The sequence below is a fragment of the Gekko japonicus genome, unplaced genomic scaffold (assembly GCF_001447785.1).
Source record: "Gekko japonicus isolate JY-2015 unplaced genomic scaffold, Gekko_japonicus_V1.1 scaffold1936, whole genome shotgun sequence".
NCBI lineage: Eukaryota > Metazoa > Chordata > Lepidosauria > Squamata > Gekkonidae > Gekko > Gekko japonicus.
Window position 1 is genome coordinate 307802 of NW_015170946.1, and position 16266 is coordinate 324067.

At 42.9% G+C, this 16266-nt stretch overlaps 1 protein-coding gene across 1 annotated transcript in view; it reads left to right on the top strand.

The window, feature by feature from the left end:
- LOC107116868 (protein lin-7 homolog A-like) overlaps nucleotides 1–15812 on the top strand; it is a 22616-nt gene extending 6804 nt beyond the window's left edge. Inside the window, exons 3-6 of the mRNA XM_015418891.1 lie at nucleotides 6503–6574; nucleotides 9468–9677; nucleotides 11283–11488; nucleotides 15432–15812. Coding sequence (XP_015274377.1) covers nucleotides 6503–6574; nucleotides 9468–9677; nucleotides 11283–11488; nucleotides 15432–15456 — 513 coding nt within the window. The 3' untranslated portion in view covers nucleotides 15457–15812. The remainder of the gene's footprint in view (nucleotides 1–6502; nucleotides 6575–9467; nucleotides 9678–11282; nucleotides 11489–15431) is intronic.
- The last annotated feature ends 454 nt before the right edge of the window (nucleotides 15813–16266 follow it).

The window sequence follows — 16266 nt, forward strand, 5'->3', positions numbered from 1 at the left end:
AATTTTTCTATACAGGCAGTTCCTCTTTCCTTCATATGCCCTGCATTCTTCAGTTTGTATACAGCTCTCCTTATGGTTAAAGACCGACGCAAAGTGAGGGTTGAGTAATTCTGCTTTGTCTTCATCCCTTGTTAAGGTTTGACCGTCTTCCCCTAGCAATGGGCTTACCCCATCCCTTTTCTTCTTTTTGCTCCAAACATAGGCATAGAAACCTTTCTTGTTATTTTTAGCATCCCTCACAAGCCTCAGCTCCATCTGCGCTTTAGCCTTTCTGACACCATCCCTACAGATTCGAGTGTGCTTCTTGTGCTCACCCTCAGTAATTTGACCCTCCTTCCATTTCCTGTACATTTCCCTTTTTAGTCTCAGCTCTTTAGAGAGTTCCTTGTTCAGCCACCTTGGCTTCATTACCCATCTCCCACCTTTCTTTCTTACCGGAACAGTTTGCGATTGTGCCTTAAGCACTTCATTTTTCAGCATCACCCATCTTTCCTGTGCAGATTTCCCCCTCAGTATTTCCAGCCACGGGATCCTACCTAATATTTCTCTGAGTTTTTTGAAATCAGCTTTCCTGAAGTCCAGGATACGAGTCCTACTATGTCCTGGTTTCACATCCTTCTCTATGACATGGTCACTATTCCCCAAGGATCCCACAACGTTCACTTCATCAACCAGTTCTTCCCTGTTAGTCAGGATTAAATCTAGGATAGCAGATCCTCTGGTTCCCACCTCCACCTTCTGAGAGATGAAGTCTGCAAGACTATTCAAGAATCTGCGGGATGCCCCATGTCTAGCAGAGTTAGATTTCCAGCAAGTATCAGGATAGTTGAAATCTCCCATAACCACAACATCCTGTCTCTGTGAAAGTTTAGCAAGCTGTTGTACAAATGCATCATCCAGTTCCTCCGGTTGGTTCGGAGGTCTGTAGTATACCCCCACAACAATATCCCCTTCTTTTTTCCCTCGCTTTATCCTTACCCACACACTTTCAACAGGGCAACTCTCGAAATCCTGAATTTCAGTGCAAGTGTATTCATTCTTGACATATAGTGCCACCCCGCCTCCTTTTTTTGTTTATTCTGTTCCATTTGAACAAGGTATATTCTTCAATTGCTGTGCTCCATATATGAGACTCATCTTCTGATGGAGAGATTGGAAGGTCCACCAATACTTTCTGCAGAGGAGAGGGATTTGCAGGATGTTCTGAACTTCCATCACCCGATTTGTGCGCTGAAGTGCCGGATGAGTCGGACTGGTTTGATGGATCCGAGTATTTGACTGGACACTTTGGTATCAAAGGTTTCAGCACCGATGGGACCGTTTTCTGCTTGGCACCAATTGATATTTATAATGCTTGTCCATCGGTATTGACGGCGGTGGTAATGGTTTCTCCAGCAGCGGGTTCTCGATACCGAGAGAGGCGGGAGGACCCATTGTCGATCCCATTCTGTTGGCATGCATGGCAGAAGCCAAGGCATGCTGGCCAACAGCGGGTAGGCTCCATATAGGAATTGCCTTTGGCATTGGTCCTATGGGGCCAGAAGTGGGAGAGGCGGTCCCAAAGATTGATCCCAATCATCAATGGGCACATGGTGGAGGGAGGGGTGCATAAAGTTGTTGCCTCCCCAATCGGTGTGGAGACTCTACACTGGAGGATAGAGATAATTAAGCCCAGTCCTGCTCAGATTCTGTGAGCTGTATCAGATGCAGTAAGGGTGGGGATATTCCACCCAGTGATCGACAGTGGACCGGTGAGTCAAGCAGCATTAGATGGGGGCACAGGGGACGATTTCAGTATGCAGTGAGTCATCAATGGAACCTTAAGCGGGGATCGTCTGAGTCTTGTACTTCTTCTGATTGACAGATTTAAAGTCCTTACCCTCTCTGCATTTCTTAGCAGGGGTGTGGGTCTCTGACTTAGATGTTGGGACTGAGCATTTGAGAACTGGTTGATTGACATTGGTAGGAGCTGGTGTTGGAGACATCGCAGCAGTCAACACCGAAGCTGGGGTCGACATGGAGGAATGGCCTGCCATTTTCTGGGATGATACCATCAGGGGAGAGAGTGCTGATTCCAGCAAAGCGATATGAAGCCTCACAGCTGTTTTTTCTCATTTGTTTTGAGAACTTTGAGCAACGCGAACAAGAGTCCACGTGGTGGGGTTCCCCGAGGCACAGAAGGCAGAGGGAGTGTCCGTCAGGTGGTGCGATCTACTGCCACACTTCAAACATTGCTTAAAGAAGTCCCACCTTTTGACCATAGGCTGGGGGGGGGGCTACGGAGAAGGGTGGCCCATGGAGGGTTGCGCTCTAGGTAAAGTCACTAACTTGCAAACTTATTTCTGTAAGTTGAAGTCCAAGAAGTCCGAGGAAAAGGAAAAGCCAAACAGGCCCAAAAGCAAGAAAGCTACCGACCAGAGCAGAGGAAGTCCTAACAGCACAGCAGTCAGAAGAAAACTTGTGGGATCGTCATGCCCCTCCCTGTAGTCATGCACAGTGGAGCCCCTGCACATAACTCGGGAACGGGTGCGAAAATTCCTTTTTAGCTTTTAAATCTACCAATTGGGATTGGCACAGGCCAGGCCCGTAGCTAACGTGGAGCCCACAGGGCCCGGCCTCCTCGTGTTTCTTCTTGGCCACCTCCCTCCCGGGCTGTCCCCAAAGTGCCTCAACTCAACACCTGTGCGCTGTGCTGCCTACAACCTGGCTGTCCGACAACTGAGCTCCTTGGGCACTCCAGAGAAGTGGAATCCTTCGTCCACAGAGCTACCTTCTGACACTCCCCTCCCCTTTAAACTCAGCCAAATTGCTGTCAGCTCCTGCCGGCTTCTCTTCCTCACCATCCACCCTCTCTTAACCACAGGACCGGTCTCTGTACTCCAGCCCGTGTGCGCCTGCTTTAAAAACCACCTGCCTCCCCCCCGCTGCCCGAGTCCCCCCAACAAGCCCCATGGGAGTTTTTCTAAGGGAGCCATGGAGAGCGCATGCCAGAGGCTCCAAGGGACAGCCCTTTACCTGCACTCTGAGCCGCCCCCATGGTGCGCACTCTCTCGTGACTTCTGTGACCTTTGTGACTGGAGGTGAGTGGAGGAGGACGCCTGCTACCGCCACTGCTGCCACCTCCCTCAACCACCCGCCTCGTCCTCCCGCCCAGCGAAATGGCCAAGAGAACTCGTGGCCTGCTGCTGCCGCCGGAGGGTTACCTGGAACGTTTTATTAAATTAGCTGCCGGTCCCCTCCCAAAAAAGTCCCTAGCTACGGGGCTGGCACAGGCACACTATATCCCAGAGGTGATGCACAGAGACCACGAAGAAGATCACTGGGATTATTTGCTTTATCTCCTTTTGTTATCTTCTAATTTTGAGAGTTTACAAATTGCCAATAAGCTCAACTATTGTGAAAGAGAGAACGAGCAAGACAAGGGAAGTCCAAAGTGATTCTGGGGACACTGAATTGCTTGGGGCTCCCAGACATGTGTATGTGGCATTTAAAAAGATGCTCTTTATGCATGTAGGTCATCCATCCTTTTGCATTTGCCACACGTATTTCCCTAAGTAGCAAAGACACTTGAGAAATGATCCCTTAAAGTATTTTAGTCCTGTCTAAGGGTGTGCATTCAGATCTTCCCAAGCTGAAAATATACTTTTGAAATACCTTATTGGTTTAAAGGCTCATTTAAAGGGATGGTAGTAGAAATCAGGGGGAAACAGCTGAGAGGCAGGAACAATGTGCTGCAGCTGCTCAGCTGTATTTAGCAACTTCACCACTCCTGGGTTGTTGGGTTTTTTTCCCTTTTTTCCCCATCTCAGGTCTATATTACAGATTCTACCAACAAAGCCTGTTGGTGGAAAACATAGGGAATTTTGGGGAATTTTAACTGAGGAATAAAATATATTTTTACCTGATTTTGCACCATTGGCCTTGGCCTTATTTTTTATCTCCTGCAAAAAAAGACCAAACATCTCTGTAAGGGGCAAGGAAGGGAGGAAAGTAGAATTGTCACTTGTTTAGTGATAAAGCAGGTTCCCATACACTGGAATTCTGCCGCAGTGAACTGCTCAGGCTCCAGAGAATAGTATTTATCTCTCTGCATCCCACCCTTTTTTCCATAAAGCTCAGAGTGGCATTTTACCCTCTCAGCAGCCTAGAGATGTAGTTTAGGCTGAGAGATAGTGACTCACACAGAATCATGAGCTAAGTGGGAATTTGAATCCAGGTTTACCATGTTTAGCTAGTTCAATTCAATGGCTAAGGTAATTATTTCTTTTTTTCCCAAAAAAATTTATTATCAGGATATCACATCATTCCAACATTATAACATACTTAATACTTTTATATCCTTTTCCCTGCTCCCTCCCCCGCTTTACTATTGGCTTCCCTCAGTGCTCCCACCTCCCTTCCTTATTCTAGATTTTCTAAATTTATTTTTCTTATCACATTTCTAAGCTTAATTTTACTCGGTAACATTCACACAAACTGTTATTTCTATGTATCAACTATTTCGGAATTTTTACATTCTTAATAATTGTCAAAACTATTTAAAGTGTTCCTCACATCCCAATACTTTTCCAAATATTCCTTAAAGTCCTTCCAATCTTCAAAAAATTCTTCTGCTTCTTGATAATTACGTTTTCTGGTCAATTTATCCATTTCAACCATAAAAAGTAACTTTTTTATCCATTTCCAAATCTCAGGAGTCTTTTCTTGCTTCCAACATTGAGCATATGTCATTCTAGCTGTTGTGATCAGGTACCACATCAAAGTCCTCTTTTTTATATTCACCTCTTCCATCTTTAGTCCCAAAAGTAAAATTTCTGGTTCTTTTTTGAAATTACATTTCAAAATCTTCTCCATTTCTCTATGAATCTCTGTCCAAAAGTTTTCTGCTTTTTCACATGTCCACCAAATATGGTAAAACGACCCTTCTTTTTTCTTACATTTCCAACATTTACTAGACAAGTTACTACCAATATATGCAATCTTTTTTGGTGCTAAGGTACTTATTTCTTATCTAGTACTGCTCTTACAGCTATCGCCTTGAGCTGAAAATAAAATGATAAAAGCCTTACTTAATATTATCTCCCTGATATTTAATTATTGCAGCAGAGAGAGTAACGGAACCCTTTGTATCCGATAGTAGCCACATCACCTGAGCTCTCATATTATGCAGTTTCATATTTTTAAGTAGAGGGGTAATTAAAGTAGCCCTCAGCTCATTAAATATGGGACACTATGATCATGTGTTCAATGGTTGCAACTTTATCATGTGAACATCTGCATATTCTATTGGTGTGTTCTTGGGAGGAAAGCTATGGCAAAACTAGACAGCATAATAAAAAGTAGAGACATCACCCTGCCAACAAAAGACATCACCCTGCCAACAAAAGTCCATATGGTCAAAGCAATGGTTTTCCCAGTAGTAATGTATGGCTGCGAGAGTTGGACCATAAGGAAGGCTGAGCACCAAAGAATAGATGCTTTCGAATTATGGTGGTGGAGAAGACTCCTGAGAGTCCCTTGGACTACAAGGAGATAAATTCAGTCAATCCTAAAAGAAATCAACCTTGACTGTTCCCTGGAAGGCCAAATACTGAAGCTGAAGCTCAAATACTTTAGCCACCAAATGAGAAGGGAGCACTCACTGGGAAAGAATGAAGGTCAAAGAAGAAGGCAGTGGCAAAGGATGAGATGATTAGATAGTGTTATTGATGCAATGAACATGAAATTAAGCAAACTCTGGAGGACAATGGAAGACAGGAGGGCGTGGCGTGATGTGGTCCATGGGGTCGCAAAGAGTCAGACTCAACTGTGCGACTGAACAACAACAACAAATCTTTTTGTATCTGCCCTCCAAAACCTCCGAAGGAAGGGCATTCATTATTGTCAAAGTGAAGACTCTTCTGAGCTTTGGTACTGTCAAGCAATAAAAATACTTCAGCAGTTGCATCGGGAGGGCAATGCCCAAATAAAGTGGCAGACATACCCTACACACCCTAACAGATGTACTAGTAATATCCAGCTTCCTAACGCACACTTTTATTTGCCTGATTATATCTTTGGTCTTTGTAAGTCTGACCAAGTCGTTTCTTATTCCTAAGCATTTCATTTTCTTTTCCAACGAAATGCTTTTATCCATGCCTTGGCTTTAAGGTAATTATATAGAAAACGATACAGATACACATACAGGGAAAGAGAGGCAGCATGATGCTTATCACTGAACATGTCAAATAATGTCTAGCAGTGTTTGAAGGATTATATTAGTTCAGACACAAAATGTTGATGACTGAGTGCTTGGAAGTTAGTAATATCCACAACAGCAGAAGAGGCATGAAAGCAGGGCAGTTTGATTGTACACACCAGATTCTGCTAAGGATCCCTGGAAAAGGAACATACAGAACAAGGAAAAACTTCCAAGATGCTAAACACCTGTTAGACGTTTTGACTGGTAAACAAACAATTATTCTTAGTCTCCATCATTTTTCTTCTGTTTTTATCACTTTAGGTATACCAGTATATGCATGAAACCATAAACGTTAATGGCTGTCCAGAATTTCGTGCCAGGGCTACTGCAAAGGTAGGATATGTGCATCTTTAAAAATACACACTACTGAAGTGGCCTAGTAATTGACTGTGCGCGTGTATGTTTCAGGTATTCGTGTGTACACTGTAAGAAAATTTAGACATCAGTGGCAGCCCAGAGTCTAGAACCAGTGCTACTTCCAGGTAACAATCATAATGGCAAATTCAACCTTTGTGCTGCTTCTGTAGCTTAAGAAAAGAGAATGCTTTATAGAGTTCAGAAGTTTGGGGGGTCAGCTTCCAAATCGAATCTACCAGTTCATTGCGTACAGTCAGGTGAGTCCAACCAGCTTTTCCGCTGATGAAGAAGATAGGAAGAGTCCCCTTTGGCTACCCTAAGAGGCTATGCTTGGGAACATGGGACCTCCATGCATGAAAGCCATGTGAGACAGGTGCTGTAGTAAGGAGAGAAATTGGGTAAGATTAAGTGAAAAAAGATTGGTTGGATCCACCCCACTGACTACTGGTTCTTCTGCAACTAAATTCTCCTATAGTGTTTCTTTTTTTCTCACTGAATGTGGCCTATCCTAGAATTAGCTCAGAAGAGACTTCAAGAATTATATTTTCAGATGTGCTGAGTACACATATCTTTAACAGGATGGCAGTAGCCATGGGCACCCATCATGTTGGAAAAATCAGTTAGTGAAGTTTCATGAAATCCATGTAGGTTGTCTGTATCAAGAACAAATATGCCTTTTGTACTGAGTTCTGAAATGTGCTTTTGCATTTTCCCTGTATAGAAACAACACCATGGTGATGTCATCATGGAATAATTCCTTTTTAAAAGCCCTTAACAAATTGTAATGCATTTCCTCTGCTTTGATAGGGAAGGGGTAAGTACAGAAAAGGAAAACTAGGAAAATTGTTTGGACTTCTGACAAGCATGTACACACCACCACAAAAGGTTGTTCCTAGCAAATCAGAATAAATACTGATCTCCCTTTTGGATTAGGGTCAGTGAAAGAATCCCATTGGTTTTGAACAGAGATAAGCCAAGATTTAATGCAGAGGACACATTATAGCACTGAAGCAGCTAGAAACTCTCAGCCACACAGCACTTTAAAAATAGTTACACCTCTATTCTACAAATGTATTCAAGTAAAAAGGTGCCCCACCTTGTTATCTACTAGAATATTGCCATTATTCTTATGGGGCTTGTGCTTGACCTGAACACTGCAAATATTGAAGGCTTATCATCTCTGACCTTAGACAAGGGTTTTCTTGATTGTTTCCACTATGGATGAATGCAGAAATTACCACCCTTGTAGTACAGTTAAAATGGGAGGAGCCTCAAGAAGATTTGCCATTCTCATTTCTTATTCATATAGAACAGCAGGATTGTAGAGCAATGTTTTAATATCACAATACTTCCTGGTTTTTTCTGGGCTGTCTGCATTGCATCTTTCTTGTGCATTTATGTTTAACATTTAATGTCTGCATGATAGCGAAAGTTTGCATGATGACAAGTTTTGCATATATAGTTAAAATTATATTCATCTATTAAGCATAAATCCCTATCAGAATGTTGAACTTGCCAAGTGATCTGAGCTGTAGGATCTCAGGCCAGATCTGGCAGACCCGAACACTTTCTGGCCCCATTGATTTCAGTTGGGAAGCTAAGTATGTGCTTGAGTCTCTCCCACTGAAATCAATGGGACTTTGACTATACCAGCCCTTTATTTATAGTCAGCAATACACAAAAATATATTACACACTAATAAGCAGTTGCTGTTTTTTCTCCAGCTCTGAGCTGGATGGCCCAGGCTAACCATCAGATCTCAGAAGTTAAGCAGGGCTGGCCCTTGTTAGTACTTGGATGGGAGAACTCCAAGGAAGTTCAGGATTGCTAAGCAGAGCCAGGAAATGGCAAATCGCCTCTGACTCATGAGAAGTCGCCATAAGTCGGCTGTGACTTGATGGCCCTTTACAGACATGCGGGGTTTTTTCTCCATTATTTCCATAATCCGGCCCTCTGGTTTGCTTTAAAAAATTAAGATATGCCTCCAGTTTATTAAACAAATAATGCAGCTCACATTTATTGCCTTACTTCACCTGTCGTTATGGTGAAAGCTTTTCTAAAACTCAGTCACCCAAAGTTATTAAAGTTCCATGTTCAAACAATTTCGTAAACCCGTGGGGCAGTGCTTAACAGTTACACAGATGCAGCTCTGCTTAATTGCACAGTTACTCACTGTGACCCAGTCCAGTTTTTCCAGTGCACACACAGGAAATTTGGTGCATATATTCCTCATCAGTGATGCATGTCTTTGCTGGCACAGAGCTCCATGTGTGCATTAGAACCTGCAGAGTCTGGAAAATGAATCAAACATTATTAAAAAATTAAAATGCTTTCCATGAAAATTAACTAGAAAATAAAGAACATTTTTTTCTCTCTTTCACAGCAGTCATTGAGCATTTACATTCATAAATATGCAGGTGTTGCAAGGAAGTCACAGTCTAGAGAACACAGGAGAATTTTTCACTCCACTCTGGAAATTTCTCTTAGGTATGAATCTCAAATGCATACATGGAGTTCCATTGCCTATGAAGGCTGCTCCAGTTGCAAGGACCCAATCTGTGCTTCTATTCCTTTTCTATGCAGGGAACACATTAATGTGAAAGGGACATCCACATGTGCCTGAATTCTTTGCACATCGGGATTTAGGCACCCTAATTACACAGCTAGCACATAACTGGGCATGAAGGCGTGGAGCACACATTTTCTAACTTGTATATAGGTACGCTTTTTAATCAAAGACATGATGCAGTATTTGTAAAAAACCCATAAGAAACACAAAATATGGCTCTGTGTGAACCAACTCAGCAAAATCAGCACATGTGATTCTAATTCTGCAGTCTGTATTGCTAAATATTTCATTTCCTTCTAGGCAACAGTTGCTGCCTTTGCAGCAAGTGAAGGCCATTCACACCCTCGAGTGGTAGAACTGCCAAAGACTGATGAAGGCCTTGGTTTTAATGTGATGGGGGGGAAAGAACAAAATTCTCCTATTTATATTTCTCGCATAATTCCCGGAGGAGTAGCAGAAAGGCACGGAGGACTCAAACGTGGAGACCAGCTGCTTTCTGTTAATGGAGTGGTACGTGTACATACTTCACTGATTTCTGGATTTGTGAGTCTTGCTTGTTCAGATCTCTTTTGACTAGGGGAACTTCTGAAGTACCTGGAATGTCTTTCAAAGTAAAGCAGTTCAGGAGACAATGCTTAGGATCATAGCTACATTTTAAAGGGATGTTCTGCACCTCTGCAGCCCGAACCATGTCTTTGTTGGAAGCAAATCCTCTTGAAGACAGTGGCAGTTACAGCCAAATAATGCTTTTACAATTACTGTGTAAGGTTGATTTTGTGTATTATGTTCTTTCGTGATACAAGAATCTTGGATCTTCATGTTGGCGCCCTGCCTTTCTAGTGGGAGGGCATCATGTTAGCTCAGAAGTCTGTGGCACTCCCTGATCATTTCTGTATTACTGGAATGGTGTCTCCTGCCCCAGTTCTATTGAGTTAAGTACCTAAAGGTTAAGAAAACATAAACATACAGGAAAATAGCAATAGAATAGAATAGAAAAGTGCAATAAAAAGAGCAAAAATCCAGTAGCTCCATAAAGACTAACAAAATATTTGGCAGTGTATGAGCTTTCATGAGTGACTGCTCACTTTTTCAAATAATACTGTCTGTGAGCTTAAAAATTAACAAATATTAACATATATATGAAAATAAGTGTATTTTTTACACAATTGATTAAAAACAGATATTGGCCCTTACAATAGCCTCAATTACAATTGACAATCTGTACTGACATCTATGACATCCAAAACTGACAAATATTGACCCTGACCAAACAAAGTTTGGCCTAAATTGGTCTTTCTCAGTTGTTGTTGTTCAGTCGCACAGTCGAGTCCGACTATTTGCGACCCCATGTTTTCTCAGTAGTCAAATCAATAACATTACAACCTGGCTCCAGACATAATAATATACCATTCATTCATCATAAACTGACCAAGATAAAAGTTTGAGTCTAGTGGTACCTTTAAGATCAAAAAAGTTTTATTCTGAGTATAAGCTTATACCTAGGATAAAACTTCGTTGGTCTTAAAGGTGTCACTGGACTCAAATTTTGTTCTTCTGCTTCAGACCAACATGGCTACCCTCCTGAATCTATGACCAAAACATTCTGATAATTACTGCCTATTCCCAAGGGAAAGAATATGAATAATTAATCTCGTACTTAAGAATGGCACAGCCATGGTAAGTACACTTGTTCCTATAACAATGATTCAATCGTGTACCTTTCTCACTTGGTCAGAAAACTTTTGTAAAGCCAGGAGCCAACATCACTATTCTCTACCTTGGCCAAAATACATTTGGTCATGGTCAATAATTGTCACTTTTGGACGTCATTATACTTTGTCCATGATAATTGAGGCTTCTGTAAGGGCCAATATCTGCTTTTCATCAATTCACAGACAGTATTATTTGGCCTGTATGTTTGTTTTCTTAACCTTTAGGGGCGTTGGGTTAAGTTCCTCCCCTCTTCTTTGGTTGTATTTGCATTAATTTCTATTGCTTTCCCTCTGTTTCTTAGCATATGAAGAGGTGCAGCCAGAGGGGGAGACGGATCAAAAAAGCCTCCTAACCCTAAACCTGCTTGTCGTTTTAAACTTAAATTCTTGTTTTTGTATTCAGAGTGTTGAAGGAGAACACCATGAAAAGGCTGTGGAGCTTCTGAAAGCTGCAAAGGACAGCGTCAAGTTGGTGGTGCGCTACACCCCCAAAGTGTTAGAAGAAATGGAGGCTCGTTTTGAAAAACTGAGGACAGCACGACGCAGACAACAACAACAGTTGCTAATTCAGCAGCAACAGCAGCAAAATGCACAACAAAACCATATGTCGTAGGTGAGAGTGTTCATTGGTCTTGCTTTGAGCCTGCCCTTGAAAAGGACATGGGCACATCATAAGCATTTGGAATGCTCAGGGCTGCTTCATGTGTTCTTACCAGTAGTGTGGTTGCTGCCATTCCATGGGAGTTTCCCAGGTAACACCCTCACTTTATACCCACCTAGTTGAGGGGAGGGTCCCTTTGTTATGGATCAAGTTAGTAAAGTACCTCCTGGTACAGTGGACACACAATCCAGTATAGACAAGACATAAAAGAAATAAGGGAGAACAACGAAAGAAAACCATCACATTCAGAGTTAATATGTTTCATTTTTAAATGTATTTGTATATTTATACATCGCTTTTCTCCCCAATAGGGCCCCAGTGTAACTTAACAACATCCATACACAACCCTGTAAAGAGGTTAGGCTGAGAGAGAATGACTGGCCCAAGGTCACTGGCAAGCTTCCATGGCAGACTGGGAATTTGAATCTGGTTTTCACAGATCCTAGCTTGACATTATAACCAGTACACCATACTGGCTCACTAAAAGGGATCATGTGGAATGGCAACAGGTTTAACATTAATTTCAACAGAGAGAATTAAGTAGTACAAGTGGGGACCCATGATACTCATGGGAGGGAATCCCAATACTCAGGGCTTTTTTTTTTTTTTTTTTTAAATGGAACTCTCAAGTGGGAAATGAAGTTTTCAATCTGTATACTGAAAACCAAAGAGGTTCTGTAACTGTCAAAGAGGTTCTGTAACTCTGCTCCAGTGTGTTCCTTCAGAAAAAAAGCCCTGCCAATACTCACATCGGGGAATCCCTCTCCCTTTGGCTGGTGATTCCCCTTATGGCTCACTGGGGGGGAGGCTTGCAGGGGGGATCCAAGTGTGGTTCCTGAGCCCAGCATCCTTATCCACCAGGCATCTTCTACTACCACGAGCTGGGGGGATTTAAACCCCCTGTGAATTTTTTTTCAGATTTTTCTGGGGAGTGCCCGAAGTTTGTTGAAAAATCCCTTTAGCCTCCATGTGGCCCCAGTCCATGCATTTAGCTGTCTGCAGATAGAGCCCACATGTGGCTAATAGTATATTGACAAGTGGGGATGCACAAGGAACTTGGGGGCAGCCACCCTGTTCGCCTCACCATTGCCTTCCCCTCCACTGTCATTCCTTCTCTCTGTTTCTGTCTCTTTCTTTCCATTTCAGCCATGGCTACTGTTATTCTCCCCCCCCCCCTTTGCTACTGTCATGCCATCTCTCTGTTTCGGTCTCTTTTCTTCCATTTCAGCCATGGCAACTGTCATTCCTCCCCACACCCCATTCTTCTACTGCCATTCCTTTTCTTTGTTTCTGTCTCCTTTTTTTTCCATTTCAGCCATGGCCTCTTTCATTCCTCCACCCCCCACCCCCAGTTCTGTCATTCCTTCTCTCTCTGTTTCTCTCTCTCTCTTTTTCCATTTCAGCTATGGCTACTGTCACACACACAAACACACCTCTCTACTGTCATTCCTTCTCTGTTTCTGTCTCTCTCTTTTTCCATTTCAGCCATGGCTTCTGTCATCCTCCCCCCAACACACACACACTGTTATTCCTTCTCTCCCCCTTGTCTCTTTTTTTCCATTTTACTTCACTCATGCTGTCAGTCCTTCCCCCCACACAAACACACTGTCCTTCCTTTTCTCCTGCTCCCCCCCCCCATCTGCCTGCCTCCACTGCATTCCAGAATTAATGAGGGGGGTGGCTCCTCACCTGCTTCCCCAGTCCCGTCCCCATCAGTACTTATAGTTCTCTGGAGGGCTGCTGTCTTCCTGGGCTTTCCTGCTGCCTTGCAGCCAGTTCAGCTCTTGCTGTAGATGGTGGGTGCTCCCCCCCATCCAACCTGTCCTATCCCACTGCTGCCACCTTCCTTGGGACTCCCCCAGCCCCTGCTTGTATTCAGAGCAGCCGGTGGGCACTCCTCTGTCCTGCTGCTGCCACCTCTCTGCTTCCCTGAGCCTCTCCCAGCCCCCACATCTCTGTCCCTGGAGGCTGCTGCAACGGGCTTCCTCATCTTACCCAGCTGCCTTTTTTCAGCCTGAGCTTCCTCCTACCACCGCCTCTAGTCCCAGCCACCTCTCAGCTGAGCCACAGCTGCCTTTTGAGAGCCCTGGTGGCGAGAGTAGGTCCCGCTCCTCTGCCAGCACTTGAGGTTCCTTCCTGTCCAGCCGTCTTTTCCCTCCTGCTGTCATTAGGAGAAACAATCATTCTCCCCCCCCAACAGCAGCGCTGCAGTTTTTAGTTTTTTTAATACCCCCCCTGCCTTTTGTTCTTATTTTCAGATTTTTCTGTAACCCTGGGGAGTCCCCATAGTTTGCAGGAAAGTCTTACTTCAGTGCAAGTGGGCCCAGTTCACAGAGGTAGCTGTTCACAGATTTGGCTATTAGTATAGAGATGTCAGCAGTCATAAGAGGGAACAATTTGCTGCCAGACTTATAGCTGCACTTAGATGTCACGATAAGCCATAGTCTATAAACTATGGGTGATGAAAGACTCGTTTAGAGCGATTTCTGAATGTGGATTGCCTACCAAAGTGAGGTTTGTTGACAAGTAATGAACAGGGATTCTAAACCATGGTTTGTTAACTATGGCTAAATTCAGACATCACAGCAAACTATGGTCTACTGTCTACGTCTGGAGGACTAAGCAATGTTTGTCGAACAAAACATAGTATAAATACACCTAACAGTTTATTGTGATGTCTGAGTGCTGCTAAGTACAGCAGGCATAACAGTTTATGAAGGGCCATGGCTTACTGGGAGAGCATCTGCTTTGCATTCAGAAGGACCTAGGTTCAACCCCTGCCATCTCCATTTAAAAGGACCAAGGAATAGGTGATGTGAAAGACCTTGACCTAGAACCTTAGAGAGCCACTGCCAGTCAAAGTGTACAACACTGGCCTTGATAGACAAATGGGTAGTATAAGGCAGCTTTGTGTATCATTACTTGATAGTCCACTCAGCTTCAGGTAAATATGCACAGCTGCCATTTCTGTCCTCAGGTTTTTTTTTACATATATATGAACCTGTTGCATAGCTTCAATTTCCACTTTGCTGCATTCATCAGAAAATCAGAACTGTACATGGATATTGTTGTTGTTTGCAAAGACCAGCAGGCTGGTTCATTCTTGGAAAGATTTGCTTTCAGCATGGCAATACTTTCCTTTCCAAACAGTCTTCCCCTTCAGTTTAATGAGGTATCAGAAACTAAGCCAAGCCTTATTGATTGCACTGCTCATTTGCATGGCTCTGTCTGTGGTTCATATCCTCCTTCCAGTTTTGCAGGTGCAAATCTAATTATTGGGGCTTTAGAGTCTAAATCACAGTTTGGCATGATAGACAGTCCTTGCTAATTCTTGTTTGATGTCTGACAAGCTCATAATTATTTTGTGCAATATGTTTAAATTGCACGTATCATCCCCAAATGAAGTTTTTGGACTCTGCATTTTATTTGATATTCAGGAATATTGGTGACTTGGTCACCAGAAAGAGTTAACTTGATTTCCCTGTGTATCAAACAATAGGTTGTCACCATGGCAGGCAAGCCAGCATTATCCCTTGGTGTATAAAGGCAGACCCATACAGCTTTATTACAATTGCCAGGAGCAAAACAAAAGCACAGATAATTGGCTCCAGGGTCCTTCATTAATGGCTCTTGGACCATGAATGACCTTATTTTAGTAACTCCTCCCATTACACATAGTATTATCACCCAAGCCCCAGTATGGCACATCATATAAGGTCAGGACTGCTGGGGAAAGGAAGAGGGGGGAGAATGCAATCCTATGGACACTTAGAAATAAGTCCCTTTTAACTCTGTGGGACTTCCCTTCTAAATAAACTTGCATAGGAAATCATGGTACCAATTCCTCAACATTCCTTGCTATGCCTGAAACTTTGTTTTGTTTCACTATAGATTGTTCTCCAGAAAGAAATTCTAAAGATCAAGAATTCAGCAGCTTCACAGCAAAGCTGTGCTTCATACTACAACACAGAGTGAAGAAGCAGCAGCACCAGCAATGTGACAACTGCATTCACCAGCAAACTGTGAATTACTGCCATAAGAATTGTTTGACAAGCCAACACCACAATAAACTATCTCGGAAGCTTTTCAGTATACTGAAGTCTTAGGATGAAAAGGGGTTGTTTGATACTGTTGTATGGTAAGATTTTTCAAAATTTAAGACGTTTTGGAAAAGAAAAAAAAAAGATGAATCAGAGTATTCATGACGAATGAATGAATGAATGATCCAGTCCTGCAATCCTGGTAATAGTACTTCAATGGGAGTTTGTCAAACAGATACAAGACAGATCAGTGTCAAGAAGAAGACTGTCCAGAGTTTATCAGCGCCAGTACAGCTCTAGATATGCTTCAGAAGGGGGGTGTATGTGATTAATTGCACCAGAATGTAGATAGAGATGTGCATTCAATTGTGCATCCTCCACTAAAACAACACAGTGTCAATCAACAGCGTCTCTGTAATTCCTGATCCAGGTATGTGGACGTCTCCTTTTGTGTGCAGATCTTCTGACACTAAATGGATTGAGGCCTCTGTGTGTGTGTGTGTGTGCGTGCGTACGCGTATGATAAACAACATAAAGCAAAATTGCATCATTAAATTTCACCACATGAAAGTCCCTCATACATCCTGCATAACATCTTCACACGTCATTGCTGTAGAGCTGTATATGAAATCCCATTTGTAATAATTCTCCCATTTTTTCCCTTTAAGTTGTTAATATATTTATAG